The sequence below is a fragment of the Geotrypetes seraphini genome, chromosome 8, assembly GCF_902459505.1.
Source record: "Geotrypetes seraphini chromosome 8, aGeoSer1.1, whole genome shotgun sequence".
Classification (NCBI taxonomy): domain Eukaryota; kingdom Metazoa; phylum Chordata; class Amphibia; order Gymnophiona; family Dermophiidae; genus Geotrypetes; species Geotrypetes seraphini.
Window position 1 is genome coordinate 39,989,033 of NC_047091.1, and position 26,551 is coordinate 40,015,583.

Here is a 26,551-nt window from a genome sequence, read left to right on the forward strand (position 1 = left end):
TTCAATGCTGGCAGCATTTTGCTGCTCCTTACCCGTTGCGTCATGGAACAGTTTTTTGCTGTCTCTATGACTGATAGCTTCTTAAGCTTCAACTGAGCTTTAAGAGCAATGCTGCCAGTCACACAGACAGTATAAAGCAGTTCCCTGATGCAGTGGGTAAGGAGCCATGAAATGCTACCCGCGTTGGCATATAGCATGGAGGAGGCTGTATGATTTCATGCAAAGATAAGTTTCTTTTTTTGACTGTAGATAAATATATGTTTGCAGAAGTAAATAGAGGCTTGTATAAGAAATAAAAAGAAGGGGCGAGGTTTTTCTGCCAATGATCAAATCATAATAGCTCTTATGGATTCAGCTATCTGAGGCTTTTCCTTCCCCATTCTTATAAATAGTGAATAACGTCGATAAGAAGAAACTGCAGAGTTGTGAAAATTGTTGTTAATGGAAGATATGCTAGTGTTACTGTACGAAATGAATTGAACATTTATTCAGTGGGACCTTATCTTATGTAAAATAAGTTACAGATCACTGTCCAGAAGGAAGTGTGTGGACGTCGCCGCAGTAATCTGTGCTGGTAATTACCTTCTAGTGAAGTCTAATCAAGCATCTGACTTCTAAGCAAAATGTCTCTGTAAAATCCAGAGGAACGACAGCAAACTACTTATCTGGTAACTGAAGTTTTGGTTTCATAAGGATATCATCATTTATGAAGATTTGGAAGAAATGAGGTTCAGACAGATTAAGTTACTCCTGTTTCTTCTTTGCCCCTTCACAATGCAGCTCAACTGTCTTCACACAAAAGTGCTGTTTTCCTTGCTCCATACACTCTAATAGAAATTGAATGAATTGAAGCAAACTGATTTTGCTTCAATCAGGATCTGTCCCTGTTTCATTTGAAACCGACATGCTCATCACATTTTCCATTCATGTCAATAAAAATGCATATCCTTGATCTATACATATGATATTCTTATATTTAAGTTAGCCTGAGCATTCTTTCCTGCTACTTCTAGTATTAGAGGTGTCAGGCTCAGTTCCCCATCAATTTAAAAAGGTTATGCATGGGTTTAGATAGTCAGGCATCCATAGAGCAAACCAGAATAGAGTTAGTTATTTTAAAAATTCTCTCATCAATTTTATCTATTTTTGCAAAGGGATTTGTTGGGCTGGGTTGATCTTTGTGTTATGGGAAGGCAAGTACTTAAAGATATTGAACTGAGATAACCAGCTGATTAATGGCCTTGGTAAAATATTCTCTCCATTATCCTGAGGTGATTGCTTAACTGAACAAAACTCAGAGCAGGATAATTGGCAGTAATTTGTTAAGATACAAACATCTCCATGTCATGCAAACAAACAGCTTACATTAAGGATATTGCATTGTGCATAGTTTTTCCCAGTATTATTCTCTTAATTGAGAAGCTCCAGAGGGAATATGGGAAAATCCATTCACACTTCAGTTGTATTCAACCAGCTGGTGGTAATCCTGTTTCATACAGCCTTTCTGCCAGGGACTGAGTAAATGACTGAACCTAGAAGGCTGTGAGAACAAATCTACTGGAGTGGATCCCACTTAAAAATGAAGAATGGAAGGGTGGAGGCTCTCCACCGTATCCGAGGTCTCCATTGTCATTTCTGGTCAGCCAGTACTCAGAACATAAAATTATACTGGATGATTGCCTCAATTTGCCCTGAGTGTCTTTCTTAATTTTACCAGGTTCTTGGAAATGTGCTGTTTTGGCTAGGGTTCAAAATAAATTAATACTTGACCTATTATGCTGCCAGATTCACATCAGGTACTTTTTGGACATCAATTCACTATCACTTACATTTTGTATCATCGTGTTTCTAATCTGGCAGACCTGAAAACCTAACTTACTGTGTGTCCAGAGGGGACATATTAAATTCTATAATCATGTGTGAGGTCCTCCTGGAAATGAAAAGGTCAGATTCAATTCAGTCAGCCATTTTCCCTATAAATTTTGTTCACTTGATTTTTGTTTCATGTATCCATTAGATGTGTTCCACCATTGCTTACACCCTATGCTGTCCATTAAATTGTTTTATTGTATATTGTTTGACATTGTAAGTAGCATACTATGGTACTCATTTTCAAGCAGATGGACATCTCAAAATGCCCCCCAAAAGTCTATCTGCCAAAAATATCCAAATTACGATTTTTGAAAGGCAGAATTTGGACGTCCTACACTGTAGTTCCTTCAGCTTTATGTTAGGCTGTTTAGGACAGAACTAGGGAAGGCCCAAATTAGGATGTCCAAAAATGAATCAAATGGGAAGAAACATCCAAGCCTGAGGGCTACAGAGATGGTGTAAGTCAAGTATAGCAGGTATTTCCCAGTTTCTGGAGGGCTCACCATTTAAAATAACAGAGTTGCAATGGAATATGAACCTGAGTGCCCTAAATTAAAATCCACTGCACTGACCACTAGACTGCTCATCCAACTGATAGTATGAATTTATCTCAAGAAAGCGCTAATCCTTGGGAGCGCAGCCTTTGATTCCAGTTCAAATGGTACCGGCGTCTCATAAGGAAGTCCTTCCTAAAGACAAAGTAATTACTTTGAATGTCTGGCTGGTGGTCAAAAGGATTGAGTCCTCATTACAGGCTACTGTATCTAATTTATGTCAATTTTCCTCAGATATAACTGTTAAAGTTAATGAGCAACAATCTCAGATAAAGTCTTTGGAAAATAGAGCAGAAAAACTGGAAGGTACAGCTGATGCTTTACAGCAAACTACTGCTAAGGACAAGTGTTTAAGCCTGTTACATTAATGGGTGCTAGAGTAGATGTGTCTGTCTGTCTTTCTTTCTTTCTCTCTCTCTCTCCTTTTCCGCTGTCTGTCTTTCTTTCTGTCTCTCTCTCTCTCTCCTTGACCGCTTTCTACACTCAGGCCAAATATTTTACCTTTCTATTCTCTCCCTCCTTCTTTCCTATGTCCTTAGTGCCCCAGTGCCTCCTTCCCATGTTCTTAGTGCTCTCAGTGCTCCTTCCTGTGTCCCCCCTCACTGCCTTCCAGCATTTGTCCCACCCCCATCCCCCGAATCTAGCCAGCCTACCTCCCTATCTGCCGCGCTATAGCCAGCCTGCCTGCCTGCCTCCCTCCCTCCAGCGCCTGAGCCAAAGTCTGTCCCCCTCCCCATACCGGCCCCCGCTGCTGCTACCTACTATCTGGCCTACCGCTGCTTCAAACACCCCCCCGGTCCACCACTGCTGCCGCACGCCGCAACTAAAGCAAAGGGAAAAGGGTCTGCCGCACACAAACCGCCGCAGGATCCAGCTGAACGCGTTGAACACTGCCACAGAACTACAGATCATGGAGGCAGGGATCACAAAGTTGTAAGTGCGCATGCGCGCTTAGGATTATATTATGATAGATAGTACCTTGCTTTATATACAAATGGAAAAAAACGGAGAACCTAATGAGACAAAGGAATCTTAGATACCTCAACTTCCCTATTTGGCACCATTGGAACTCCTAAGAATGTACCTGAAGGATATTTTACAATACACCCTCGGGTGGATTCTTTTGTACCAGATAATTTATATTATATTCCTAGGAGTTCCAAAGAAATAAGGGAAGAAGGGGAAAATGATAGGCTGGTCTCACCCGACAGCTTGAACATCTCCCAATTTCTGGAATCTTCTAAAGATTTGATAACTAAATGTGCTACATTATTGGTAACTTTTAAATCTGAGATGGAAAAACAACAAATTCCTAAATTGTACTTTGTAAATAAGAAAGCATTGTTCTGTGGACAACAATTGAATATTTTTCCGGATGTGTCCAGACAATCACAATTTAGGAGAAGGAAATTTCTACAGCTTAAACCTCAAGTTTTGGCTGTGGGAGCTGAATTTTTCCTACAATTTCCTTGCAAGTGCCTTGTAACATATGGGAATGATAAATTTATTTTTGTAGATCCATTACAGTTGGAAAACTTCTTGAAAGATAAACCTATGCAGAAAGTTTCAGATACTAATTTGGATGAAGATAAAAAGTGACATTTGATTGAGGCCTATTTTGCCTGCCAGGAATATTCTATTTTGTTTTAATTTGTTTCTCATTATATAACTAAAGTGTAGTAGTACTTGGCTCCATTAATGTGGACTAGAATTGATGTTCATTTTTGATTAGATTTTGTTTTATGTATGACATTGTTTATTTTCCTCTATTTTGTTATTTTTTAGAAACAAAAATCAATAAAGTACAAAAAAAAAATACATGCCGACTGTGAAAAATTGCAGACATACCTTAGGAAAATGGAAGACTGAGCATCCAAATGGCAGATGAAATTAAATGTGGATAAATGCAAAGTGATGCACGTCTTTTAGTATATGATACGACAAGAAAGGTAAAATTATGGTCTTACCTGTTAATTTTCTTTCCTTTAGAAGCAGCAGATGAATCCAGACTAGTGGGTATAGCTCACATCGACCAGCAGGTGGAGATAGAGAACTGATTAACAGTTGGCCTTAAAGCCTGGTGTTCCTTCTGTTGCTTCAGTTATGCACTTTTGCCCAAGCATCCCGAAAGGAGAATGAGCCGCAACAAAACTCCATTCCAGTAGAAAATGTGTCTATCTCTTCATAATATTATCCTTTGTTTTTCATTTGGTTTTTTTTTCAGCAATGAAATAATACACTTACCAACCATAGCCCCAACTAACCCAATCAACTAAACACCCTTCACACATCCAGTGCCTATGGGGAGGGGCTCTGGATTCATCTGCTGCTTCTAAAGGAAAGAAAATTAACAGGTAAGACCATAATTTTACTTTCCATAGCAAAGCAGCAGATGAATCCAGACTAGTGGGATGTAGCAAAGCAAACTCAAACTGGGTGGGACGCCAATGCTGCCTCTGTCAGCACTGCAGCGCCAAAACTTGCCTCTGCAAGGGCCGCTACATCTAACCGATAATGCTTTGAAAAAGTATTTCCCGACGACCAAGTGGCCGCCCGGCAAATCTCCTCCAAAGACATCCCCCCGGACTCCGCCCAAGATGTAGCCAAAGCCCGAGTGGAATGAGCATGAAGGTGCTCCGGTACCTTCTTCCCTGACAACACATACGCCGAAGCAAACGTGTCCTTGACCCAACGCGCCATGGACGCGTTAGACGCTGCCATCCCTTTGTTTTTACCCGCGAACGTGACAAAGAGATGGTCCGACCGACGAAAATCATTCGTCACTCCCAAATAATGGAGACGCATACGTCTTACATCCAGAAGCCGTAAAGACCAAAATTGTTTCCCCCAATCCTCCTTCCGGAAGGATGGCAGGAACAAACTCTGGTTCACATGAAAGGACGAAATAACCTTCGGCAGGAAGGATGGCACCGTACGCACCGACACCCCAGTTTCCGAAAAACGCAAAAAGGGTTCTCTGCAAGAAAGCGCTTGCAGCTCCGATACTCGCCTTGCTGAAGCTATCGCCACCAAAAAAAAACTGTTTTCAGGGTGACATCTTTCAACGTGGCCGCTGCCAGGGGCTCAAAAGGTGCCCCCTGCAACTTCCCAAGGACGAGTTTAAGATTCCATGATGGACAAATGCGCTTTACCGGCGGGCGGATATGGTGAACTCCTTTGAGGAAACGGACCACGTCCGGCTGCGACGCGAGAGCCGAGCGATCCACCCGGCCCCTGTAACAGGTAATGGCCGCCACCTGAACCTTTAAAGAGTTATAGGCTAACCCTTTCTCTACGCCCTCTTGCAGGAAAGCCAGAATAGCTGGCAGAGAAGCCTTGAAGGGCTCCAATCCTTGGCGACCGCACCATCCCTCAAAAATCCTCCAGACTCTTGCATAGGAGGCTGATGTCGAAAGTTTCTTGGCTTTAAGCAGGGTGGTGATCACCCGCTCTGAATAGCCCTTCTTTTTTAGCCTTGACCGCTCAATAGCCAGGCCGTAAGACCAAAGCGGGCCGGATCTTCCATCCAAATTGGACCCTGAGTTAGTAAGTCGGGAGTGACCTGGAACGTCAGTCGCTCGCCTACCGCCCGCTGAGCAGATCTGCGTACCACGGCCGACGCGGCCAATCCGGAGCCACCAGGATGACTCGGCCGTGAAAGCGAGAGATGCGCTGTAACACTCGACCTATCATGGGCCAAGGTGGGAACACATACAGCAGGGAATTCGGAGGCCATGGGAGAGCTAACGCGTCCACCCCCTCCGATCCCATTTCCTTGCGTCTGCTGAAGAACCGAGGCAACTTCGTATTGCGGGACGAGGCCATGAGATCCATCTCCGGCAACCCCCACCGACGGACTATCAGGCTGAACGCTGGAGCAGACAACTCCCACTCGCCCGGATCCAGAAGATTCCTGCTGAGAAAGTCCGCTTGCACGTTTTCGTGACCTGCAATGTGTGCCACCGACAGAAGCGGAACATGTCCTTCTGCCCATTGAAACAAAGTTCTTGCCTCTTCTGCCAACCGCGGACTCCGGGTGCCCCCCTGCCGATTGACATAGGCGACCGCCGTGACACTGTCCGAAAAGATTCTGGTCGGCTTGTCCTGAATCAGCGACTGAAAAGACTGCAGCGCCAGTCTGACCGCTCTTAATTCCAACAAATTGATGGGCCACTGGGCCTCCTGGAAGGACCACATCCCCTGCACTGACGCCTGCAGGCACTGGGCCCCCCATCCCCGCAGACTGGCATCCGTTGTGACCACCACCCAGTCCGGCGTGGCCAACGGCATGCCCCTCCAAAGATGCAACTCGTGGAGCCACCACTGCATGCTGCGAGCTGCTCGACGACTCCATTGGAGACGCACATTGTAGTTCAGCGAAGCTGGGGACCAGCGAGAGAGCAGAGAGTGCTGTAAGGGTCTCATGTGGCTCTGCGCCCAGGGGACCACCTCCAGAGTCGCCACCATGGAGCCCAGCACCTGTACATAATCCCAAACTCGAGGTCTGGCCGACCCGAGAAGTAGGCGAATCTGAGCCTGCCATTTCTTCCCCCGGTCTCGGGGTAGAAATACTTTCCCCAGCGCCGTGTCGAACCGCACCCCCAGATGCACCAACGACTGCGATGGGGACAGAAAACTCTTGGGAAAGTTGACAATCCACCCCAACGACTGGAGGAGAGAGATCACTCGCTGAGTAACCGCCACACTCTCCTGCCTGGACGAGGCGCGGATTAACCAGTCGTCTAAGTAAGGGTGTACCCGAATCCCTTCCATGCGTAGGAAGGCGGCTACCACCACCATGACCTTGGAAAAGGTGCGGGGAGCCGTTGCCAAACCAAAGGGCATTGCCCGAAACTGAGAATGCTGACCTAGAATCGCAAACCGCAGATATCGCTGATGCGGAGGCCAGAACGGAATATGGAGGTACGCCTCCTTGAGATCGAGGGACGTGAGGAACTCTCCTGGTCTTACAGCCGCAAAAACCGAGCGCACCGTCTCCATGCGGAAATGGCGAACACTGAGAAATCTGTTGACTCTTTTGAGATCCAGCACCGGCCTGAAGGACCCCCCCTTCTTTGGCACAATGAAGTAAAGAGAATATATACCGCTGCCTACCTCTTCCGGGGGCACCGGCACCACCGCCCCTAGCTCGAGCAGCCCCTGAAGAGTCATCCTGACCGTGTCTCCCTTGGCCGCCCCATTGCACGGGGACACCAAGAAAGAATCTACGACGGGAGAGGCGAACTCTAACTTGTACCCTTCTTGAACAATGTCCAACACCCACTGATCTGACGTGATCGTGGCCCACTCCGCCCGGAACTCCGAAAGCCGGCCCCCTAAGGGAAAGGCGGAGGGAGCCAAGCCCCCGTCATTGTGGAGTGCGAGAGGCTGGGGTACGAGTTAGCTGCCCTGCAGAGGGTCTCGTCGTACGAAAGGAACCCCTCTGCTGAAACCTCGGTCTCGAAGCAGAGGACGAACCAGATGCCGAACTAAAGAAGGGCTTACTAGACCTGGATCTCCGCACATCCCTGAAGCGCGGTCTAGACGAGGAGGGCCTCACCTGGGGCCTAGCTCTATCCTCCGGTAAACGTTGAGTTTTGGTATCCCCAAAATCTTTCACCAGTTTATCTAAATCTTCTCCAAAACAACAAACCCCCTTTAAAAGGGAGCCTCACCAGCCGAAGCTTAGAAGCAGCATCGGCCGCCCAATGCCTGAGCCATAAGGATCTGCGAGATACCACTGAAAGAGACATCTGTTTCGCAGACGCCCTAATCATATCATATAAGGAGTCTGCCAAATAAGCCAATCCGGATTCTAAATCTGCCAGCTCCGAAGGGACAAAACCCCCAAACTCCATTAAATTATCTGACATTACTTGCGACCACTGCAAACATGCTCGGGCCGCATAAGAGCTGCAGATTGCGGCCTGCAAGGTAACCGCTGCTACATCAAAGGACATTTTTAAGGAAGCTGTCCAGTTCAGTCGGGTCAACCGGATACAAGAGCCGCATGGCTTTTGCCACCCTTAAACTGGCCTCTGGCGTATCCCATTGCGCCGAGATCAGCTCCTGCATGGCTTCATGCACCGGAAAAGACTTAGGTGGCCTACGTATGCCTGCCATCAGGGGATTACCTGATACCGCAGTATCTGCCTGAGAAATATTCAGCCCCTGTAAAGCCTTCGAAATTAAGGAAGAAAGTTCTTCTCTATGAAATAACCGCAAAGCGGACGGGTCATCCAGTTCTTGACCCGGGGGATCCACTGCATCCCAATCCAGGACCTCCCCCTCCTCCAACAATTCCGGAAGAGAAAAAGGGGATCTAGGCAGAATGTCCTCTGCCTCCGCGGTCGCGAGCCTACGCTTCTTTGCTACCCGCGACCTCGCCGGCGACCCCACCGTGCCCTCAGCCGGTCTGCCTGTCTCACCAGTCACCACCGCCGACGTCGAGGGCACCGGCCGGGACACATTGACCACCGGCACCGGCGGGGCAGGCTGCGCACCCTGTAACAAATATGCCCGGTGCAGCAGCATCACAAAATCCGGCGAAAATGAACCAAACGGAAGGACCGCTGAAGCGTCCTGATCCGTGCCGGGGAGCGGGGCCGCGACTTCCGCTGGCGCTCCCGCCTCCCCCACCGCCGCCGAACTCCCCCCTGCCAAGGAAGAGCCCCGCAGCTCTGACTCACCCTCGCGTGCCGGGGAAATTTCCCTTGCCTCTCTGACCCGGGCAATAGCCAGCTCACAAGCCTGCAAAAAGGCATCTTCAGCTGGTGCAGCCTCACAATCGGCCGAGCAAAGGCCCGACGGCGTTCTGCGCGTTCCACAGCGCGAACACCGCTGACCGGCCTCCGTTGCCATGCCGCGTTTCGTTTTTTTTTTTTTACACACGCGGCGAACGCCGCCGACGGCCGACTCCGCCCCCAACCACCCCTCCACTCGGCAACGCGACACCCAAGCCCCGAGGCAGGGAAAACACTCACCACTTTGCTCCCGCAATCTCAGACGCCAGGACACAGCTGGTAAGTGTACTGCAAGCAAATGCAAAGATTGCAAAGCTCAGCACTAACAGGAAGTCGACTTTTTTTTTTTTTTTTTTTACTGGAATGAAGAAAGAAGACTCCTGCAGGACCAACAAACCCCTCAATCACCCGGAGGGGAGGGTGGAGCAGGGACCTGGGGGGGCCCAGGTGTAACTCCTGAAGCCGGCACCAATCAGCCAGGCACCCCTGTCCTACTGAAGAGACAGAGTCTCAACAGAGGAAGTCCACCGAACACCAATATCTCCGGCAGTATCCAGAATCCAAGAGCTAGAGGGCTAGCTCAGTCCCTGCTGGGAGATAGAGCAAAACTGAAGCAACAGAAGGAACACCAGGCTTTAAGGCCAACTGTTAATCAGTTCTCTATCTCCACCTGCTGGTCGATGTGAGCTATACCCACTAGTCTGGATTCATCTGCTGCTTTGCTATGGAAATCAATTTTCTCAGTCATTGCTCCATCATTATGGAACACTATGCCCATGTACCTTCATGAATAATCTTCTCTTAACAAATTTAAATCAAATTTAAAAACATTTTTATTTAAAGATGTATTTGATCATTAATGTCATCTGCTTACTACTTTTTTTAAAAATAATTTTTATTCAGGTAGCAGCCAGCACCACAACAAGGAAACATAGGCTACATCACAACAGTATTAAATAACAAAACAAAACAAGCAGGCCCTGTTTGTATTCTTTGTGCACAGCATATACTCGCTGGGGCTCTTACATATGTCTTTTCATGATTCTGCATACTTCTACCTTCTTATTAGATTTTAATACCCTTCCTATTGTGTTTCCCTCTTAATGTTTCTCTTGCCTTTCCATTATTGTATTTCTCCCATCTTTCCGATTATTTTACTAGTCTGTCTTGGTATTTGGAACTCCTATTTTTATTAACTTTGTAATTATGTACACTAGGTGAGGTTGCACCAAGCAGCGATATAAAGGTTTTATATAACATTCTTAGTCTTGTTTACCATCCCTTTTCTAATAAATTCTTAGCATTTTGTTTGCTTTTTGGCCACTGCCACACATTGGGTGGAAGGTTTCAGCTTACTGTGTACAATGATATCCAGATCTTTTTCTTGGGCGCTATCCTCCAAGATGGAATCCTAGCATCTGGTAACTTATGATTTGGGTTATTCTTCCCAATGTGCGTCAAAACATAGTAACATAGTAGATGATGGCAGATAAAGACCCGAATGGTCCATCCAGTCTGCCCAACCTGATTCAATTTAAATTTTTTCTTCTTAGCTATTTCTGGGCAAGAATCCAAAGCTCTTCCCTGTACTGTGCTTGGGTTCCAACTGCCAAAATCTCCGTCAAAACTACACCAGCCCATCCATACCCTCCCAGCAAGTGAAGCCCTCTCCAGCCCATCCTCCCCTAAACGGCCATATACAAACACAGACCGTGCAAGTCTGCCCAGTACTGGCCTTAGTTCAATATTAAAATTATTTTCTGATTCTAGATCCTCTGTGTTCATCCCACGCTTCTTTGAACTCAGTCACCGTTTTCCTCTCCACCACCTCTCTCGGGAGCGCATTCCAGACATCCACCACCCTCTCCGTAAAGTAGATTTCCTAACATTGCTCTTGAATCTACCACCCCCTCAACCTCAAATTATGTGCTCTGGTTTTACCATTTTCCTTTCTCTGGAAAAGATTTTGTTCTACGTTAATACCCTTCAAGTATTTGAACGTCTGAATCATATCTCCCTGTCCCTCCTTTCCTCTAGGGTATACATATTCAGTGTTTCTAGTCTCTCCTCATACATCATCTGGCGCAAGCCTCCTATCATTTTTGTCACCCTTCTCTGGACCGCTTCAAGTCTTCTTATGTCCTTCGCCAGATACGGTCTCCAAAACCGAACACAATACTCCAAGTGGGGCCTCACCAATGACCTGTACAGGGGCATCAATACCTTCTTCCTTCTAGTGGCTATACCTCTCTTTATACAGCCCAGCATCCTTCTGGTAGCAGCCACCGCCTTGTCACACTGTTTTTTTCGCCTTTAGATCTTTGGACACTATCACCCCAAGGTTCCTCTCCCCATCTGTGCATATCAGCTTCTCACCTCCCAGCATATATGGGTCCTACCGATTATTAATCGCCAACTGAAAAGGATCAAACCCTACATCTCCACACCAGACCTCGCCCAACTCCTATACGCATATGTCCTCTCCAGAATGGATTATTGTAACTCCCTATTTAATGGACTAACCAAAAATAATATCAAACGCCTCCAACGGGTCCAAAATGCAGCCATCCGCCTCCTACACAACCTCAACTACCACGATTCCATCTCCCCGGCACTCCATGCTGAACACTGGCTCCCAATTAGCCAACGCTGTACTTTCAAAGCCCTGACAATTGCCCACAAGAGAATTTATTCCACCACCCCCTCCTACATAAAATCCAAGCTACCCATCTACAACCCCACTGCACCCTCCGCTCAAAGTCAGAGATATGCCTATGCACCCCCCCCCCCCCCCCCGGAAGATCCCTGCTCATAGAAACAGCCCACAAACGATCCTACAGCCACTTCATTCCACACCTTTGGAACCAACTCCCCCCCCAACTTAGACAACAGAACTCATTATTAACTTTCAGGAAATCGGTAAAGACCCTCCTCTTCAACTAAAGATCTCCTCTGTCTTCTCCCCCCCTTACGCCCCCCTCCACTCTCCTATCTCCTCCCCAAAACTCCAATATAACCCTCTCTTACTCTCTCCACCAACAAATTGTATCTAAACGCATATAACTTTCCTTAAACTAAACTACTGTATTTCCCCCTTCTCTCTTTCTGCTATACTCTCCCTGTATTTAATTCTCTCCAAAATCTATAAATCCAATTACTAAACCTGTTGTATTACTTATATGTCTATTTACTCTCCACTATGTATGTTCATTGTAGACCGTTCTGAGCTACTGGGAGGACGGGATAGAAATCCAAATAAATAAATAAATAAATAAATAATAAAATAATAAAATAAATAAATGCATTACTTTGCATTTCTTTCCATTGAATTTTAGTTGCCAGGTATTAGACCATTCCTCTAACTTTTGCAGATCCTTTTTCATGTTTTCCACTCCCTCTTCGGTGTCTACTCTGTTACAAATCTTAGCATCATCTAAAAAAAGGCACACTTTTCTTTCTAACCCTTCAGCAATGTCACTCAAACATATTGAACAGGATCGGCCCTAGCACCGAACCCTGAGGGACTCCACTTTCCTTCCACTTTCACTCCATTTTCCTTCCTCCGAGCGACTTCCATTAACCACCACCCTCTGGCATCTGTCCGACAGCCAGTTTCTAACCCAGTTCACCACTTTGGGTCCTAACTTCAGCCCTTCAAGTTTGTTCAACAGCCTCCTATGAGGAACCATATCAAAGGCTTTGCTGAAATCTAAATAAATTACATCTAGCAAATGTCCTCGATACAGCTCTCCAGCCACCCAATCAAAAAATTCAATCAGGTTCGTTTGGCACGATTTACCTTTTGTAAAGCCATGTTGCCTCGGATCCTGTAACCCATTAGATTCAAGGAAGTACACTATCCTTTCTTTCAGCAACACTTCCATTATTTTTCCAACAACTGAAGTGAGGCTCACTGGCCTGTAGTTTCCTGCTTCATCCCCGTGACCACTTTTATGAATAGGGACCACATCCGCTCTCCTCCAATCCCCAGGAATCACTCCCATCTCCAGAGATTTGTTGAACAAGTCTTTAATAGGACCCGCCAGAACCTCTCTGAGCTCCCTCAGTTTCCTGGTATGGATCCCGTGTTTATTCAGTTTTTCAAGTTGCTCATAAACAAACACTCTCCTCCATGAACGGCGCAGAATCTACTCCATTTTCTCGTGCAACTTTTGCACGACAATCTCGGTCCTTCTCCAGGATTTTCTTCTGTGAACACAGAACAGAAGTACAGTGGAACCTTGGTTTACGAGCATAATTCGTTCCAGAAGCATGCTCGTAAACCAAATTGCTCGTATATCAAAGCAAGTTTCCCCATAGAAAGTAAGGGAAACTGCTTTGATTGGTTCCACCTCCCCCCGCCACGAGGCTACCAGCGCTGCTCCATTCTCCCCCCCTTGAGGAATCCGACACTGTTCCAAACCCCTCCCCGCGATCCAGCTTTCCCCCCCCCGAGCACCGGTATTCCCCCCCGCTCGCGTTGTCCCCCCTCCACCGCGATCCTACTTTCCCCCCTCCCAAGCAGTCAATGACACCCTTTACCCGACTTGGCACCAGTGCGGGTGCCCGAAGATCCTCCCTCTTCTGGCGTGGCTGGGCGGTGCGTTGGAGATCCTCCTTCTTCTGGTCTGGGCTGGGCTGGACTGGCTTTGAGCATTTGCGCATGCTCAAAGCCTTCTGGTCTCGCTCTCTCCGAGATCGAGAGCGAGACCAGAAGGCTTTGAGCATGCACAAATGCTCAAAGCCAGTTCAGCCCAGCCCAGACCAGAAGAAGGAGGATCTCCGACGCACCGCCCAGCCCAGGCCGCGCCAGAAGAGGGAGGATCTTCGGGCACCGGCACTGGTGCCAAGTTGGGTAAAGGGTGTCATTGACTGCTCGGGGGGGTGGGGGGGGAAGTAGGATCGCGGTGAAGGGGGGCAACGCAAGCGTGGGGGATGCCGGATAGCAGGGGAGGGGCACTCGTACTGCGAGGCAAGCTCGGTTTACGAGGCACCAAGTTTGCGAATGTTTTGCTTGTCTTGCAAAACACTCGCAAACTGGTGCACTCGTAAACCGAGGTACCACTGTATTTGTTTAGCACATTTGCTTTTTCCTCATCACTCTCCACATATCGTTTCCCAGCATCTTTTAGTTTAGCAATTCCATTTTTTTTTAATCAAAAAAGGACGTTTTTTTTTATTATGGACATTTTCCCTGCTTCTACTTTCAACGTTTAAGGCCTTAGGCCAAAAAGGGACTTAGACGTTTTTTTTTTATTATGCCCCTCACGTGTTTTTTTACTCTTTGCTCTCCCTTTCCATATGCAGGCAGTATTTCAGAAAAAGCTAAAGTCTTTAAAAAAGGTTTCAAGCTCTCATCAAGCTTCCGAAAAGCTTTCTGTGCTGCAAGTGTGGAGTTGTTGGCCAGGTCATTTGTTCCCAGATGGAAAACAACATCAGTATTAAAATCCTAGTGTCTTCCTTAATTATAGTCAGTATTTGCCTGGAACTCCTGGTAGCTGAGGATCCTGGAAGACATTTCACTATTTTGGTCTCCTCGCCCTGTGTTCCAAGGTTAATGCCTCTGATGATGGAATCCCCCAACAGTAATCATTTTCTGTTTTTGGCTTTTTTTTTGTGCTTATGGTGCGCTTGTTCTCTTGAGTTACCTTCATTGGTTCCAGTCCCACCTCCCTTCTGTTTTCTTGGGTATCGCAGTGCACTAGTAGAGCCAAGGAATTCTATAGAGATAATATTTGTGAAAGTGGATGTTTCTGTGTTACATGTCGCAGTGTTCCTGAGCCTACGTGACCCATTTATTCCTGGGCTGTTTTATTCTTTGAGGTAGAGGTGGTAAGTTGGTATGATTTTCTGGAGTGATGGAAGCTGCTTTAATTGTATTCAATTCCTGTTTAAGTTTGCAGAGCTCCTCCTTAATATTAGCAAGTTGAAGACAGATGGGGCAAGTCTTAAACCTCCAAATAGTGTGTCAAGTTTCAAGTTTATTTACAATTTGATATACCGCTTATCAAATATCTAAGTGGTGTACATAATTACAAAGTTAATAAAAATAGGGGTTCACAAAAACCAGGACAGACTAGTAAAATAATAGGAAATGGGGGAGAAATACAATAATCGAAAGGCAAGAGAAACATTAAAAGGGAAACACAATAGGAAGGGTACATAAGAACATAAGAATTGCCGCTGCTGGGTCAGACCAGTGATCCATCGTGCCCAGCAGTCTGCTCCTGCGGCGGCCCTTAGGTCAAAGACCAGTGCCCTGAGTCTAGCCTTATCTGTGTACGTTCTGGTTTAGCAGGAACTTGTCTTATTTGTCTTGAATCCCTCAAAGGTGTTTTCCCCTATAACAGCCTCTGGAAGAGCGTTCCAGTTTTCCACCACTCTATGGGTGAAGAAGAACTTCCTTACGTTTGTACGGAATCTATCCCCTTTTAAGATTGTAGAAATATGCAGACTACATTAATGATCAAATGCATCTTTAATTAAAATTGTTTTGATTTAAATTTGTTAAGAGAAGGTATCGCTGCTTGGTGCAACCTCACCTTGAGTACTGTGTTCAATTCTGGTCGCCTTAGCTCAAAAAAGATATAGTGGAACTAGAAAAGGTTCAAAGAAGAGCAACCAAGATGATAAAGGGGACAGAACTGCTCTCATATGAGGAAAGATTAAAGAGGTTAGGGCTCTTCAGCTTCGAAAAGAGATGGCTGAGGGGAGATATGATTGAAGTCTACAAAATCCCGAGTGGTGTAGAATGGGTACAAATGAATTGATTTTTAATGCCATCAAAAATTACAAAGACTAGGGGGGACACGAAGTTACAGGGAGATACTTTTAAAACAAATAGGAGAAAATATTTTTTCACTCAGAGAATAGTTAAGCTTTGGAATGTATTGCAAGAAGATGTGGTAAGGGTGGTTAACGTAGCTGGTTTTAAAAAATGTAGTCTGCTATTGAGACAGATATAGGGGAAACTACTGCTTGCCCTGGATTGGTAGCATAGGATGTTGCTACTATTTGGGTTTTTGCCAGGTACTAAAGTGCCTACTGTCATTAACTTACATTAGTAATAACTAGGCCCCATTGCATAACATATTACCCATAGTAAATAATGCAAATTAATGTGCATTAGCACATTGTAATGTGGTATTGTATCATATCAGATTTATTAAAAGACAATGGAGGGTGACATGACTTGCCAAAGTGCTGTTTCAATACTGCTGCTTCAATACTGGTATGAGTTTACTTGGTCTATACTTCTCTGAATGCATGCATTGTTCTGTAATAATTTTTGATTTGATAGTCTATACATTACAAAGAAAAGTTTTAAAAACCCAACTCACCAAATACACTGAATCCCAGAACACAAGTAGCTGTGAACCATTCGACATTTCTGACTGACTCAGCGCTGGTAATCTGTTTGCAGTTTGTAGGATCCCCTGTGAGAGAGATGAAAGGACCAATCAGATGATTAAGGGGTATCATCACAAAAGTCAAACATTACTCTTCCTCCACATGAAGAAAACAGATGAGATAGGAAGAAGGTATATCATGCTTATTCATGCTTTCATGCTTATTCAGTTTTGGATTTATCTCTTTCTGCATACTAATCCTCCAGCAGGCCTCTTCAGACTTGCTGCTGGGTAGTTTCAAATTTGGGAACTTCACCAGCTGGAAGGCGCTTGCTTTGTTCCGAGTCACAGAGAAAAGTAAATTGAAACAAATGGCATCTCAAACTGAACCTGATGGCACTATACTGGTGCTAAGTACTGGAAATGGGAGTTGCTGGGAACAAAGAAGTTGTTTTGAGCATCTTTAGGGCTTCCAAGTCATATAAATAAATTATGATGCTAGCAAGAGATATCTAACTTCTGCTCTGTCCTATCTGTCTATATGTTCCAACTCTGCTTACACCTATAATGTATATTAAGATGTTTTAGATTCAAACAGTTTTTATTGATGCAAATATCATCAAATACAATAAATACAGCATCAAAGGACATCAATAATGCATCAATTATTAATAAACATAATAAAAGACAAATTCCAATATCAATAAACCCCCACTTATCTATATGAGTTTGAACCTTTACCATCCCTCTCCACACCCAATAGTACTCTCTACCCAATAATACTCTCTTTCTTTGACTTAATAAAAAGCCCAATTAAGAGATCCAACTTAAAATCGCATTACGACCCTAAGGATGCAAATCTTGCAAATATGAATTCCAAATTTGTATAAATAACATCTTTCGCTTTCTTACAATTCCTGCATCTCTAGCTTCCCAAATGGCCAACTGATGTAATTGGTTCCGCCAATGCCAAAACCTCGGAGGATCAGGGATCGTCCAATATTGTAATATACATTTTCTAGCCAAAAGACTCATTTTCCTACATAACACCCTATTTCCTTTAGGTAAATGGCCAAGAGCTTCTGGCAAATCCAAAATAAAGAAAGAATGAGAGAACAGCGCAATGATCTTCCAATTATTTTTGACATATAATTTATTATTCGCTTCCAAAAGTGCTGAATTATTGGGCAAAACCAAAATGCATGACCTAATGTATGACTTTCCCTCTCACATTTATGACACAAAGGAGTAGGAAGACCTCCACTATAAAACAATTGTGTTCGTGTGTAATAGGCATGTAATGTAACCCTATAATACGTTTCTCTTAACCATGAACAAGATGTCACCCCAGGTGTCGCTCTTAAAGTACGGGCAACATCCCAATGTCTCAAATTAAGCTGTAATTTTTTCTCCCATGTCTCCCGAATTTTCTGATAGTCCTTGTCTGGTTGTAATTTTTGCAAAATAGAATGAATATAAGACACCAAAAGAGACATCCCCTCCTCCTGAGCAAAGAATTCTCTCAATCTAACACCCAAATGCATACTCAACTGTATTCTGTCAAGGGATCTCACATAATGTTTCACTTGAATGCATGCATGCAAATTGCGCTCCCCAAGTTTCTCCCACCTTAGCCAACAATTCAGTACGAGTCAATATTTCCCCCTCATTTCCCAATATGTGTTCCAATCTTAAAATTCCTCTTGCACCCCATAATCTATACTCTCTAGAATCTCTACCCGGAAGAAAAGCCGGATTACCCTGCAAAGGTAACCATTGGATTTCCTCCCAATAATTGCACAAACCAACGCCATACCGTCTGTAAAGTATTAAATACAACACTTGAACGAATAAAAGATGGTAACACATTTCGCGCATAATCATAAGGAGATAAAAACTCCTGTTCCATCTGAAGTGGAGTATAAATGCTTGTCACATTTACCCAATCACCCAAATGACGAAGTAAACATGCATAATTATAAATCCGCATATCCGGTAAACCCAACCCCCCTCTATTCAAATTACCTAGCAAATATGTCATCTTTAATTTAGGTTTCTTAGCAGCCCAACAGAAATGAGTAATTTTTTAATAAAAGATCTTTAAATCCCTCTTGAGTAAACATAATGGCAAAGTTTGTAACATATACAACCATTTAGGAAAGATAAATAACTTAACCAAGCAGATGCGACCCATTAAAGAAAGGGGCAACAACTGCCAGGTATCCAACAAAATCTCCATATTCTGTTGAAGCCTATCCACATTAAGACGATATAATTGAGAAGTCGACATAGTCATTACTGTCCCCAAATACATAAATTGCCCTTGTGCCCAAGTCAATAGAAACTCCGACCCCCATAAAGCATTTACCGCAACAGAGGACGCAAGTGCCTCAGATTTACCAAAATTTATACGGAAACCAGCATAATCACCATATTCTTTAATCAATTCCAATAAAGCCGATAAAGAAGACAAAGGATCCGTGAGGTGTACTAAAATATCATCTGCAAAAGCCGAAAGTTTAAAAGTAGTGTTTCCAATATCAATCCCTCGTATAGATGATATTGCATATATATCCCTAATAAGGGGGTCTAAAGTAAGCACAAATAATAATGTAGATAACGGACATCCCTGTCTCACCCTCCTATAGATAGAGAACTTTTCAGTTTCAAAATCTTTTAACACCAATTTAGCTTGTGGATGTGCATACAAAGCACGGACCGCAGATACAAAAAAACATCAAAACCATGTATCATATAGGAAATCCCATCGTACCCTGTCAAACGCCTTTTCAGCATCAAAACTGACCAGCACCGAAGATAAATTATACATCGCCCTCTGTTCCAAAGATATCAATAATTTCTCATATTTTTAAGCAATTCTTCTTCCCTTCACAAATCCCACTTGGGCATCATGAATGAGAGAGGGCAAAACAGAAGCCATCCTATTTGCCATAATCTTCGCTAACAGTTTAGCCTCCGTATTTAATACAGAAATAGGACGATATGATCCCGCTTTTTCAGGGTCTTTATTCGGCTTAGGCAATACCAAAATTCATGCCATATTCATACCATCAGACAAAGCCTCTGCACCAACCATGATGTTAAACATCCTTGCAAGAGGATTGATAATCTTTTCTTTTAGAAGTTTATAAAACTCTATTCGCATGCCATCCTCACCTGGCGCCTTCAGCAGAGGACTACTCCCAATTGCCCAGTACACTTCTTCTGGAGTAATTGGCTCATTCAGACGCTTCCTATCACTCTCAGAAATACATGGCAATTTTATCTCATCCAAATAGGAATTTGTTAATAAACCCCTTTCTGATGGAGGGCCATAAAGAGACTTGTAATAACGAAAGAAAATATCGCCTATCTCCAGATCAGTTATAACTCGCTTCCCTTATTCATTTATCAAAGCTCCAACCCTATTGAGACCCATTCTAGATGAAACCAAATGAGTTAATAGTTTTCCCCCTTTATTTCCTTGTTTATACAGTTGAAATTTATAATAAGCTATAGATTTATGTGCTCGCTGATGCAGAAAGGAATTGAGTTATTTGGTATTCAATCAACTCTTGTCTAAGCGTTCAGTCACCCAAGTGCCCATATTTCTTCCTACCTTTACAATATCCCTCTCCAAACGCAAAATTTCCCTATCCCGAGCTTTTTTAACATGACAACTAAAACTTTTTGTATCTCCTCTCAACACCACCTTTACAGCTTCCCAGAATAAGATAGGATCCTCCTCTGCATGAGCATTATGCCTCTTATAATCTATCCATATACTCAATAGTCGTTCTCTATATTTTTTGTCCCTATATAATGCAAGCGGGAACACCCATCGCCACCTCCTTTGAGACCCATTCTGCCATCTCGCATTTACCCATGCATGATCAGAAATTGTATAAGGACCTATATCCATCTGTACCAAATTCCAAAACACCAAATCCGTTGCCCAAATGTAATCAATACAAGATTGTGTACCATGTGCTCGAGATACATGGGTATAATCCCTCTCAATTCCATGTAATACCCTCCAAGAATCTATTAATTCCAGATTTTCACTAAATTTTTGGATCTCCCTTTCCCCTATTCGACGCATAGTACCCCCTGGCCCCGTGCAATCCAAATTAAAATCATGTACAGCATTAAAGTCTCCCCCAATAATTAAAGAGCCCTGAGCAAAAGGCAATAATAATCGGGTTAAGTTGACAAAAAAACCCGGATCACTATCATTTGGAGCAGTGTTTTTCAACCGCTGTTCCGCGGCACACTAGTGTGCCGCGAGATGTTGCCTGGTATGCTGCAGGGCTGCCATCAGGGCAGTACTACCAGTCCTGCATTCAGGGGCCCGGAGTTGACAGGGGGCCCGAGGCAGGGGAGCCAGTAGCTCGCCAAGGCAAAGTGAGTCGATCACCCAGGACTCACTTTGTCTTGACGATCTAATCTATCGAGCCGATAAGTCTTCTTCTCCCCGACGTCAATTCTGCAGTCGGAGAGGAAGTTCGGGCCAGCCAATCGCTGCCTGGCTTGGCGGAACTTCCTCTCCGATTGCAGAATTGACGTCAGGGAGAGCATGCGTCGGTGTCGGCTTTGGGTCCTGTTATCCATTGGTGGGTCCTGTTCCCCGATGGCAGCGGCAGTGGCAGTGGCTTGGGGAACGGCAGGGAGAAAGAAAGAAAGGGGGCAGGCAGGGAAACAGAAGGAAAGAAGAGAAACAGAAAAAAAGAAAGAAAGGTCAGGGAGAGAGGAAGAAAAAGTTGGGGGAGGGAATGAGGTGTGGAGGAGAGAAAGCATACAGGTTGTTTTTGTTATAATTGATAAATTGTATGTAATGTTTTCGTTTTCATATGTGTATATTTTATTGTAAATCGCTTAGAAATTTGATTAAGCGATTCAACAAACAACCTAATAAACTTGAAACTTGAAACTTGAAGAAAGTGCAACCAGAAATCACCAGACAAGGTAGGAAAAATGATTTTATTTTAAATTTAGCAAAGTGGAGGCAATATTACCACAGTTTTCAAAGGAATTTGCCCAAATAACTTAATAGTTAACTGGGTAAATTCCCAGAAATGAAAACTTCCCTTCACTTACTATGCACAGTTCTGAATTTATATCTGCTGTCTATATTTTACAATATGGTCACCTTTTACTAAACCGCAATAGTGGTTTTTAGCGCAGGGAGCCTATGAGCGTCAAGAGCAGCGCTGGGCATTCAGCGCAGCTCCCTGCGCTAAAAACTGCTATTGTGGTTTAATAAAAAGGATGGAGGGTATATTTGTCTATTTTTGCATGCTATAAAAACCAAATACAGAGAGAGACTGAGAGCTGTTGACGAAGAGCTACGTGTGTGTCTTTCTTCGATTCCAGCCAGAATATCAGCTTTGTGTTCAGCCAAACAGGCCCAGGTTTCGCACTGAATAAAGTATTTTATAATTTTTCACTATTCTGTTTACTTAATATTTCATAATAAAGTAATTATAAAATACTTTCTTTGTGTTTATTTGATTCCTATTCAAGAGAATTACTTTATATATATAGTCAATATAGGCACAGAGTTAAATTTTTTAACGTTTTCTAATGGTGGTGTGCCTTGTGATTTTTTTCATGAAACAAGTGTGCCTTTGCCCAAAAAAGGTTGAAAAACACTGATTTGGAGCATATACACAGCAAAAAACAAAATTCTGTTGCGCTATAACCCCCTGACAGAGTACATATCGTCCCTCTCCATCTTTACTCAAAATTTGTAAATTATCCACTAAACCCCTACGAAACAAAATCGCTACTCCTCTGTGTTTACTTTGTGCAGAAACTGCCACACATTCCCCAACCCACCATTGCTTCAATTTCATATGTTCAATATCATTTAAATGAGTCTCTTGGAGAAAGGCCACGTCCACCTTGTGACATTGTAATTGTTGCAAAATGTTTGTACATTTGATGGGAGAATTAATTCCCCCCACATTCCAAGATATAAAATTAACCAGGATCCATTTTCATTAACCATTCCACATACTCCTCCCATCGAAATCCGTGTAACTCGGCCATCCCAGCCATTGATCAAGTTCCACCCTAACATCAGTTGATCATTCAGTTTCAAAGCTAGAGAGTACCATTTCCTTTCATCCATCCCTTTATTCCCAACACTTCCCCTATTATACCACTATAATTTCCCACCCCCCCTAAACCCTACCCAAAATTGTATCTCAAGACCTACCATATAGATCTTAAGATCACAAGAAAGAAGTAACCTCATCATCCCAACCACCTCAAAATATTTCTCCAACTTCCAGATAAACACCTAAGAAATCCCCACCTTCAGAATATCCCTTTCAACCTTACTACACTCAGACAGACCCACCACTATTTTCAACACCAATATTAACCCTAGCAATCCAATCAACATACAATCCACACTCAAATAGCACTCAAACCACTCATCAATCCTCCAAATATCCTCACACTATATGCAAACCAATAAAAAGGTCCAGGAATGACAATAAATCTTGTTAAACCAGTCTGAGGCTCCTCTGGTTTGACGCCGCCATCCGGAAGAACCAATTATATCTTATCCTTGGTCACAAGCATATTCTTTCACCGGAAGATTAGGAGCTCCTAATTTTTGTAACTCCATCCAAACCTCCACTACATGACTAGTTGTACTCCCCACAGTCAAAGCTAAAGCAAATGGAAAAAGCCATCTATATTTAATACCCTTTTTACGAAGATAGGTAGTCACCTCTTGCATCTCCTTCCTTTTTCGTAAGGTAACTGCTGCTACATCCTGATAAATATCCAGTCGTAAATTGTTCCATTTGTAATCCTTTAGATTTCTTGCTGCATGAAAGATTTCTTCCTTCATTCGAAAGCTTCCCATACACATAATAATGTCTCGAAGAAGTTTGGATTTAGGACGTCCCATATTAAGATGTTTTAAAGTGTACAGTACTGTGTTGACACCAAGTAGCATATTGTGCTCTAATGTGCACTGTTAATTGAATATGTTTACTGCTGTAATTGTCTTCTACCTAGATTCATTACTTTCTTGCAGTACACAATGTCTTCAAAAGGGCAGTCGATCCCTGAAATTCACAAGGGTTATGTGGTTTAAAAAAATGCCTATTTTCATAGTTTAAACCCTAACTATGCCCCCCAAAACAATTTAAAATAAAGTAAAATGTACATGTACTCACCAATAATGAATGATATTGATTGACGTGAAGTACAATGAAGGTATGCACAGCAAAGCAGAGGATTTACAGCTCCTTGGGTGGTGCCTCTTCTTCAGGTGCTTCAGGAGGAGTCATATCTTCTGACGGGTCTTCATCTGGTGGGGTTTTGTGCTGGCTTTTCTCGATAGGTTTGAGGAACATTGTGATGGGAAGTTGTTGTTTCTTCATGGTGGCAAGGAGGGTTTTATAACCCTTTAATGTAAAATTCCACAAAGTGTTGGAGAGAATTCCGGGTATAAAGAACCCTGAAGGCACGGATCACGCCTTGGTCCATAGGTTGGGATAAGGGAGGTGGTGTTGGCAGGGAGAAACTCAATCTGGACTCCCTATTAATACAAATCCAAATGGAGGCAGCCAGCATTATCCATAATGAGCAACACCTGGAAGTCCATGCCTAAGTCATGGATGTAAATCCTTAGCTTGAGGGATGAAGCACTGAAACCAGTTTGAAGTTAGGATTTTGGTAATCCAGGCCTTAGGGTTGTGCATCCAGTGGACAAGCAGCAGGTTTTTGTTTTTCTTTTTCAAGGTTCGCTGATTTGTAGATGAGTCCTGGTTTCATCATGTAAGCAGCAGCATTGCCATACATAAAGAGCGTCACTCTGTCCTTCTGTGCCTTATCATGATGTAAGTTCTGGACAGCATCTTCTTCCAGAACAAGCCAGTCTCATCCAAGGTTGAAAACTTGTTCAACCTTGTATCCCTTCTCCTCTATGATGTGCCCTAAGTTCATGGGGTACTTTTCTGCGGGTTCTTTGTCGTCAGATGCTGCCTCTCCATGTAGAGAAATATTTTTAATATTGAATCGTTTTTGGAAACAAACAAACCATCCCTTACTGGCTTGAAAATCTTCAGGCTCCGGTGTTGTTGATGGTCCTGGTTGCGGTTCTTTAGCACCTTCTACATTGTCTCCTGTAGCAAACTGCTGGTACAAATTCCGTGCTTTCTCACGGATGATGTTACCGTCCAAGGGGATGTTCTTCTTCCTGCAGTCAGTGATCCACAATGCCAAGGCAGATTCCATCCTGACGATATTCTTATTTCTTACGGTCATTAACTTTTTGGCAATATCACAGAAACTTACTGATACGGTACTCCTGATCGCTGCCTCGTTCTTCTTTATGTAGCGTATGGTGTTTTTGTTGATGCCATAATGGTGCGCTACAGCAACATAACATTTCTGTTCCTGGAGCAAATCCAGTAGTTCAACCTTCTCCTAGAGTGTCTTAAACTTCTTTTGGCACTTAGGTTCATTGTCAGAAACCTTCGAAGGTGCAGGGCATTTAGGTGGCATCTTTGGTCTTTAAACACTCAGCAAAAGTTTCAAATTAATTTAAAATTTGATTTATCGCTTATTCAGACTTCAAATCAATGTACAAAGAAAAAATACAATTTTTCGGGGAACACTTGAGATAGCTTCTATTGTGGGAATGCTGAAATGCATCTCTGATTGGCTACTTTCAAACCTCCCACCAAACCATTTCATAGCTCCCGATTGGCTACTATGCTTCCAAACCTTTGCGGAGGGAAAATCCGCAAACAACTGAGGCCGCAAACTCTGAACCGCAACTTTGCGGGGTTATACTGTATACATATAGACTACAGTATATACTCAAATATAAGTCGAGACCCCCTTTTCCCCCCCAAAAGGAGGAAAAATGGTTGACTCGAATATAAATCGGGCAGATTAATATTCAGGTGTCCTGCCCCGTCAGGCTCTGCACCCAGCCCCCTTCCTTCCTCCCCTCTCCTGTCAGGCTCTGCGACCAGCACCCTTCCATCCTCCCCTCCCCTGTCAGGCTCTGCACCCAGCACCCTTCCATCCTCCCCTCCCCTGTCAGGCTCTGCACTCTCCCTCCCAGGCTCTGTCCTCTGTCCCCTTTCCCTATCTTCTTACCTCTACCGATCTGGTGGAGGTGCAGCGGGTCCTCTGCCGAATGTTGGTGGAGATGCAGTGGGTAGGAGCATGCTTTCTGAACTCCTGTCCCGCGCTAACCGGCTGTGTGGATCCACTTAGTCCAAATAAGTGGCATGATCAGCAGCGCGATTTGGCACTGCTTCTCAGCGCTGAGCGGCTTCCTTACTGACTCCAGCGAATTCTTGCTATAATTCGGAGCCAGTAAGGAAGCTGCTCAGCGCCAAGAAGCAGCGTCAAATCGTGCTGCTGCTTGTGCCGCTGAAATGGACTAAGTTGATCTGCGTAGCCGGTTAGCAGTAGGGCAGAAGTTCAGAAAGCTTGCTCCTGACCGCCACCAACGATTGACAGAGGACCCCGCTGCACCTCCACCAGATCAGCAGAGGTAGAAAGATAGGGCAGGGAGGAGGAGGGGGGCAGAGCCTGGCCGCGACGGCCTTAAAAAAATTCTGGGAGGGGGTACTGACCCGAATATAAACCGGGACTCCCCATTATTGGGCCAATTTTTTGGCCCAAAGATCCCGGTTTATATTTGAGTATATATGGTATACTAGTGTTTTAGCCCGTTACATTCGTTACAGTAACGGGTGATAGAATAGTCGCACCTATACCCTGACCCTGACTCTGACCCCACCCATGCCCTGCCTCTATCATGCCCGGACCCTGCCTCCCACTGATCCCAGTCCCACCACCTCACCTTTCACCATTTCCTTTGTACCCTTTTGGCCCTCATAGATCCTCCATTGCATTTATCACCTGACAGGGCCTTTACTTACCTGAGGCGGCAGCAGCAGTCCTGGCGTACCAACCTTTCCTCCCTCGGTGCCCCAAAGCAGCAGTGGTCCTACCATTTCCATCTCTCCCTTTCCCCCTTTCACACCCT

The 26,551-nt window shown here is 44.2% G+C and overlaps 1 protein-coding gene across 3 annotated transcripts in view; it reads right to left on the bottom strand.

Annotated features, from left to right (window-relative positions):
* Positions 1-26,551, bottom strand: part of EML2 (EMAP like 2) — a 209,793-nt gene that overhangs the window by 11,745 nt on the left and 171,497 nt on the right. For all 3 annotated transcript variants that reach the window (XM_033954399.1, XM_033954400.1, XM_033954401.1), the window contains one exon: positions 16,510-16,605. In XM_033954399.1, coding sequence (XP_033810290.1) covers positions 16,510-16,605 — 96 coding nt within the window. The remainder of the gene's footprint in view (positions 1-16,509; positions 16,606-26,551) is intronic.